Below are 8,202 nucleotides of genomic sequence, written 5' to 3'. Positions count from 1 at the left end.
ATAGTTTGTTCTAGCTTTGAGAAGAATGCTGGTGCAACTTTGATGGGGATTGCATTGAATGTGTAAATTCCTTTGGATAATAATGACATTTTAACAATGTTTATTCTTCTGGTCCATGAGCACGGAATGTTTTTCCATTTCTTTGTGTCTTCTTCAATTTCCTTCATAAGTTTTCTATAGTTTTCAGCATACAGGTCTTTTACATCTGTGGTTAGGTTTATTCCTAGGTATTTTATGGTTTTTCGTGCAATTGTGAATAGAATCTGTTTCTTGATTTCTCTTTCTGTTGCTTCATTTTTGGTGTATAACAATGCAACTGATTTCTGTACATTGACTTTGTACCCTGCAACTTTACTGAATTCATTGATCAGTTCTAGAAGGCTTCTGGTGGAGTTGATCGGGTTTTCCATGTAGAGTATCATGTCGTCTGTGAAAAGGGAAAGTTTGACTTCTTCTTTGCTGATTCTGATGCCTTTTATTTCCTTTTGTTGTCTGATTGCTGATGCTAGGACTTCCAACACTATGTTAAACAACAGTGGTGAGAGTAGGTGTAAAATGTTTTTATTCTACTTTTTATCTTAGTACTTATCTTCTTTCTTTTTATTCTTTTTAATATATGAATTTAAACTATTTTTCATTTAAATATGAATTTGGCGGTATCCCATAAGTTTAAAACATTTATTGAAATGAAATTCATCATTTAAAAACTTTTTTTTAAAGTTTACTTATTTTCAGAGAGAGAGTGAGTGCATGTGTGTGAGTGGGGGAGGGGCAGGGAGAGAGGGTGAGAGAGAATCCCAAGCAGGTTCTGCGCTGTCAGTACAGAGCCTGATGCAGGCCTTCAACTCATGAACTGTGAGATCATGACCTGCACCAAAATCAAGAGTCAGACACTTAACAAACTGGGCCAACTAGGTGCCCCTAAAATTAACCATTTCAAAGTGAACAGTTCAGAGGCATTTAGTACATTTATAATGAATGCAACCATACCTCTTATCTAGTTCCAAAACACTTTTATAACCTAAAAAAAACCCCATGTATCCATTAAGCAGTTACTTCCCCATCTTCTGCTCCCCTCAGCCCCTGAAAAACAATAATCTTCTCCCTGTGCCAGTGGATTTGTCTGTTATGGATATATATGCCATAAGTTTTTAAATGTTTTATTTTCAACACCAATGCCTTCAAATATGTTCTAACTTCACTCATTTTTGCTTTGGCCTCTGGTTACTTAGAAGTGTGAGTGTTTCATAATTTCCAAATATTTTGTTACTTTATACTATTTTTTTGTTATCAATTTCTTGGTTTTTTTTGCACTGTGGTCTGATAACTTTAAAATACAACACTTGTTTAGTCCAACATGGGTCAAATTTGTAAAGATTATTATGTATACTTGAAAGAATAGGCATATTCTGCATGTTTTTAGATCAATGTTCTACATGTGTCAATTAGTTCAACTTTGTTAATCACCTAATTTTAAATATTGTGTTTTTGTTGAATCCTATTTACTTTACCTATTAGCTATTGAAAAATTGTATGAAAGTTTTCCACTATTGTTGTGAACTTTATTTCTCCTGTTACTTCATCAGTTTTGCTTATATATACTATACTTTAAGCTTCTCTATATATCATTATCATTCAAAGTAGATTAAGAATTTTATCATCAGGAGAAGTTCCACTTTATCTTTAGTAGTGCTTCCTGCCTTAAATATTAAAAATTTCTGATATAGCAACATCTTTTTGCTTAAGGTTTATCTATTCTATCTTTCTATGTTTTCCTTTTACCTTTTTTCAATGCCTTTATAGTTCAGATTGTTTTCTTATAAATGTCATATCACTGCTTTATTTAACATGCAGTCCAGAAATCTTAGTTTTTTTTAACTGGAGCATTTCAGAGGCCCCAATTTTATATATTAGATCATTTTGCCATATCTCCTTTTGTCTCTTCCTATCTTGTGTGTTTCTCATTCTTCTTTCCTCTGAGCTTAATTTTGAAAACTTTCTTTGCTAATATTCAGTTTAGTGATTCTATATTTACTTATATTCTTTATTTAGCTATATCTAGTCTGCTATTCAAAACATATGTTAAATTCTTATTTTAATTATTACATTTTGTAGTTCTAGAATTTTCATTATATAATTTTAGATGTTTCTTTATATCTTCCATTCCTTTGTCAAAGTTCTAGGTCTTTTCTTTGAACTCTATGAAAGTGCTAATTTAATAGGGATAATTGTTTTAAAGCCTGTGACTTGTAAATCCACTATCTGCCTCATCTGTGCATCTATTCTTATTGTCTGTTGTTCCTCTTATTTTATTTTATTTTATTTTATTATGCCATCTTCGCCACCCCCATTTGCTTGATCATTTTTTGTTGAGTTCCAGAAATTATATATCAAAAATGCTAAAAATAATGCAAAACCTAAGATGATGTCAGAGGGTTTACATCCACCTCTGGATTGATTAGGTACACCAGTAATAACCTTACCACAGCTATGAGGACTGAAATGATTTGAATCAAGGCTTCCATCTAATGGTTGGACTATTTCTAGTTTACTCTTTTTCTCAGGTATAGCTCCTCAGGATCACAACTCAGAGTGTAAATTATTTAGTAAGGTTCTGTGGTATCCAACTTTTGTTCCCCTAAACTTGTGAGGATCTGAAAGGTTCTGCTCAGTTTCTCATCCACCTCTTCCTGAATAAGTACATGCCTCTAGTGGAAATATTGTCTCAATATCTTCTCTCTCAGTTTTCCTAGATGTTGGTTCTGTCATTCATTGCTGTATTGCAAGCAGATTTTTTTTAAATGTGTAATTTTTATAACTATTCTTAGCATTAGTGTTCATCTTTATGACCTAGTACTTATCTCTGGAAACAGAACAACTGCTTTTCTAAAAACTGCAGCATTATATATCATGGGGCAGGAACAACAGTAGCATTAAAGGGTTGGTTTGTGTTTTTCTCTGTCATCTCTAAACTAGCTACAGCTTGGTAGACCATATCCCCTTCTAAACTCACCTCCACTTTCAGTGCCATGAAGCATTGAGGCTTGCTCTAACTCCCCAAACTGCCTTCGGTTATACCTTGCCAGTGTGAACCTGTTCTCAAGTCTCAAGACTCCATCTTTTCCAGAACTGGAATTATGGATTTGTGTTCATCAATGGACGTAACCTTGGGCGATATTCAATTATGGGACCTCAGGAAACACTTTACCTCCCAGGTGCCTGGCTTCATCCAAAAAACAATGAGGTGAGTCACCCCACCTCTGCTTTTATATTTTATAAACATTCAAACCTGCTTTCATCCCCAGAGTGCAATTCAGTGTTTTTCTCATCTTGTATTGAATAGGCTTACCCTTTCTTACTGTCAATGTTTCTTTTTTTTCCTAGATCATCTTGTTTGAGAAAACAAAGAGTGGTTCATACATCAAAACTATAGGTGGCCCCAAGCTGTAAGACTGTGTTATGGCATATTTCATAGATTGTTGGAACTCACCTACAAGTAGTTTTTTAATAGGAAGATTTATGCTGAGAAAGTCAGTGTTGCCTACAATAGCAGAAATGTAAAAAGAACCTAAAAAATCAACAGGGAATTTGTTATGAGTATTATGGTATATCCATGGCATGCCTATTTTTAGGCTTTAACAAATCTTCAAAGTCTTTAATAACTGATTTACCCAGTTAGATGCCTAATATTTAGCATATACTTATTCTCTAATCAAATGTGCCCTTAGGTATATGTGAATAAAATAATCGCAAATTTTATTTCTGCTTGTCCCTACTCAAGTGGGAGGAAGAAATAGTCTTTGGCCTAAGAGAGAGTAAGGATTCCTGCTCTCTCTATGTCAGAGAAAGTACTGTATATGGTGATGGGCAAATTCCTGGTGTGTGTGTGTGTGTGTGTGTGTAGGATGGAGGAATACAAGGCAACCAAAACAATGTCTACAGGCATTTGCCTACACCCTGGATGTCTCCAAGGTGATCTGGTAGGTCGCATCCAATCAGAGGAGGTATGGCAATTTGTTTGCTTGGTTCTGATGGGTATGACAGCAAAGCCTGACATGGAGTACTCTGTGTCTTATTATTCTTCAGCTATATGTATATAGTCAAACCTCTTACTGGTAGTGAACAAATATTAGTTCAATGAAATTCCTCAAATGATACCATTGAAAACTAATAACATTTTTTATAATGAACTTATAGCACTTGGCCTAAATTCAAACCATTGCACTATAATAAAATCTGATCACCTAGTTAGATATGGTGCCTAGGGACTTCAAGAAATTTAGCAAATAATCTGGTGTCAAAAGGAATAAAGGAACCTGCATATTTGGGATGAGGACAAAGGAATCAGAAGATCTTTCTCACTAATCTGAATGGTTGGCTAACTGAAGGATAATTCTATCATGCACCCACATAATTTCTACATAAAACTTTATTCTCTGGGTTGTCAACTCAAATCCATAAAATTTATGGATATACTATAAACCAAAAGAGAAAAACAGAAATAAAAATAATGAAGATCATAGTATGTATTACATCTCAGATGTAGAATATACGTTATTTCTAGTTTTAGGAACCACGTATCTTTTCCACTTTGTAGATAGAGAAACTAAGGTTCAAAGAAGTGTTTGAATACATGTCTCTCTGGTTTACACCTGTTCTTCTGTTATTATATCTCAGCCTCATATTTACATTGGTCTTTTCCAAATATGAATGCAACAATACTGTCCAGAAGATGTAATGTTTTCAGTGTGCTTACTCAAAAGTGCTCACAGCATAGAACTCTTTACCCAGCAAAACTGTCCTTTAAGAAAAACAAAACACAATTTAGACCTTTTAGGAAAAACAAGAGCCAAAAGGTTTTATCCTCAAAAGATCCATTGGGGTGCCTGGGTGGCTTAGTCAGCTAAACGTCTGACTTAGGTCATGATCTCACGGTTTGGGAGTTTGAGCCCTGCATCAGGCTCTGTGCTGACAGCTCAGAGCCTGGAACCTCTCCAGATTCTGTATCTGCCTCTCTCTCTCTTCCCCTCCTCTGCTCACACTCTGTCTCTCTCTCACTCAAGAATAAATAAACATTAAAAATGAAAAAAAATCCATGTGCTAAAAGGAATTCTGAGGCGAACTTTCTCAATTGGGGTTCCATAAGGTAACACGTTACAGAAAATGTTTTCAGTGATTAGTTTTTTTTATTGTAACATTATAGATGTATATTAGGAAAGTTAACTCTTAACAGATCATGAATGCCTTAAGGGAACCTCAGCTGAGAAAAGATATTCTAAAGAACGTACTGTCAGCAGAAAGAAAGAAAGAAAGTGACCCCAGTGGGAAGGTCTGAGATTCAAGAAAAAATGTGAAGCAAAGGAAGGATGCTGACAAATATGCAAAAGCATGTAAACAAACATTAATTCGATAAAAAATATACTAATGTCTAATTTGAGGGCAAAATCTGTATAAGATTCTAAGACCAGGAGAAAATATCTAAGGTGAGAGGGCTGTGATTGCACAATGAGAGAGAGAAAGAGAGAGATCTAAGGTTTCTGTAAAGCTCAGGTATTAACTTTAGACTTTGTTGAATATGCATATTAATAAAATGAGTTTAAGCCTCATACTGGGCATGGACCCTACTTAAAAAAAATCTAAAGAGTATAAATAGAGTGAGGAAAAAAAGCAACTAAAATATTTAACCAATAAAAGGTAAATAGGAGTGAAAAATAAAGTTAAAAATGAGTATAAGTAGGGGACATCTGGGTGGCTCAGTTGGTTAAGCATCCAACTTCAGCTCAGGTCATGGTCTCATGGTTTGTGGACCCCACACTAGGCTCTCTGCTGTCAGTGCAAAGCCTGCTTATGAACCTTCTCTCTCCCTTTCTCTTTTCTCCTGCCTTGTACACACTCGCTCGCTCTCTCTCAAAAATAAACACACATTAACAAAATAGGTACAAGTATAAAGTACATATTATGATAGTAGAAATAAATATAAATATATTAGCAACCACAGCAAATTTTGTAAATATACTAAATCGTCTAATTAAAAGGTAAAAGTTGTAAGACACAATAAAAATGAAATAAATAAAATTTATAAGAGATAACACCTTTAAACTAGTACACAAAATGATAGAAAGTTAAGATAAAAATATAACATGCATGAATTAGCAAAAAGAAAAATTAAGTGATCCCATTTATAATGACATCAAAAAATATAAAATACCAAGAATAAATTTAACCATGGAAGCAAAAAAACCTGTACTTTGAAAACTATAAGTCATTGATGAAAGAAGTTGAAGACAACTCAAATAAATGGAAAAATATACCATGCATATAAATCGGAAGAATTAATATTATTAAATGTTCATACTACCCAAAGCAATCTGCAAATGCAATGCAATCCCTATCAAAATACCAGTAGCATTTTTCACAAAACTAGAACAAAGAATCCTAAAATTTGTGTGGAGCCACAATGACCCCAACTAGCCAAAGCAATCTTGAGAAAGAAGAACAAAGGAGATATCACAATCCAAGACTTCAAACTCTATTACAAAGTTATAGTAATCCATAGGGAACTGGCACAAAAATAAGCACAGAGATCAATAGACTAAAATAGAGAGCCCAGAGATAAACTCACGCTTATATGGCCAATTAATTTAAAACAAAGGTAACAGCAATATACAATGGGGAAAAGATAGTCTCTTCAATAAATGATGTTGGAAAAGTTGGACAGCTTCCTGCAAAAGAATGAAACTGGACCACTGTCTTACACCACATATAAAAGTAAAATGAATTACAAGCAAAATGGATTAAAGACTTAAATGTAAGGCCTAAAATCATAAAACTCTTAAAAGAACACATAGGTTGTAAACTTTTGGAAATCAGCCTTAGCAATATTTTTCTAGATATGTCTCCCCAGGTGAGGGAAGCAAAAGCAAACATAAACAACTAGGATTTTACCAAACTAAAATCTTTTGCACAACAAGAAACAAAAAGCAGAGAAAAACCCAGAAAGGCAACCTACTAAATGGGAGAAAGTATTTGCAAATGATATAGCTGATAAGGAGTTAATTTGCAAAATATATAAAGAACTCACACAGCTTAACACCAAGAAACCACATGATCTGATTTGAAACTGGGCAGAGGACCATAAGCAGGTGTTTCGCCAAAGAAAGAAATACAGATGGCCAACAGACACGTGCAAAGATGCTCAATGTCGCTAATCACAAGTGAAATGCAATCAAACCCATAATGAGATATCACTTTACACCAGATGGAATGGCTAGTATCAAAACAAACAAGCAAACAAACAAAAACAAGAAATACCAAGGGTCAGCTAGGATATGGAGAAAAGGGAACCTTCATGCATTTTTGGTGGGAAGGTAAATTTCTTGCAATCACTATGGAAAACAATATGGAGGTTCCTAAAAAAAGTTAAAATAGAAGTACCATATGATCCAGTAATTCCACTACTTGGTATTTAACTGAAGAAAACAAAAACACTAATTCGAAAAAATATGTGCACCTTTGTGTTTATTGCAGGATTATTTACAATAGCCAGGATATGGAAGCAATACATGTCCATGAAGAGATAAATGGATAACGAAGTGGTGTAAAATATACAATGGGATACTATGCAGCCACAAAAGGTTGAAATCTTGCATCACAATGACATAGATAGACCTAGAGGGTATTGTGCTAAGTGAAATAAGACAAAGGAAGACAAATACCATATGATTTCACTTACATGTGGAATCTAAAAAAACAAGTGCACAAACAAGCAGACTCATACATACAGAGAACAAGCTGGAAGTTGCTAGAGAGGAGGGGGCTGAAGGTATAGGGTAAAATAGGTGAAGGAGATTAACAGGTACAAACTTCTAGTCACAAAATAAATAAAACATAAAGATGAAAAGCACAGCGTAGGGAGTATACTCAATGATATTGTAAAAAAATTTGTATGGTAATGGATGGTAACTATACTTATTGTGGGGAGGATTTTCTAATGTATAAAATTGTTGAATTGTGTATGAATTGTTAAATTTCAAGTGTTGTCCACTTGAAACTAATATAAAATATATCAATAATGTACACATAACGTGCAAATTCTTATTTAAAAAACTGGAGTAACCACATCAATATTAGGCAAGCACACTGAAAGACAATAGGTTTTACTAGCCATCGCGCCATAGAGGATTTCTAATAGTAATAAAAGAG

At 34.2% G+C, this 8,202-nt stretch overlaps 1 protein-coding gene across 1 annotated transcript in view; it reads left to right on the top strand.

Annotated features, from left to right (window-relative positions):
- GLB1L3 (galactosidase beta 1 like 3) overlaps positions 1 to 3,759 on the top strand; it is a 53,115-nt gene extending 49,356 nt beyond the window's left edge. The window contains exons 18-19 of the mRNA XM_029915653.1: positions 3,128 to 3,244; positions 3,385 to 3,759. Coding sequence (XP_029771513.1) covers positions 3,128 to 3,244; positions 3,385 to 3,450 — 183 coding nt within the window. The 3' untranslated portion in view covers positions 3,451 to 3,759. The remainder of the gene's footprint in view (positions 1 to 3,127; positions 3,245 to 3,384) is intronic.
- Positions 3,760 to 8,202: the final 4,443 nt, after the last annotated feature.

The sequence above is a fragment of the Suricata suricatta genome, chromosome 11 (assembly GCF_006229205.1).
Source record: "Suricata suricatta isolate VVHF042 chromosome 11, meerkat_22Aug2017_6uvM2_HiC, whole genome shotgun sequence".
In the NCBI taxonomy this organism is placed as follows: Eukaryota; Metazoa; Chordata; class Mammalia; order Carnivora; family Herpestidae; genus Suricata; species Suricata suricatta.
This window is presented reverse-complemented; position numbering and strand designations above follow the sequence as displayed.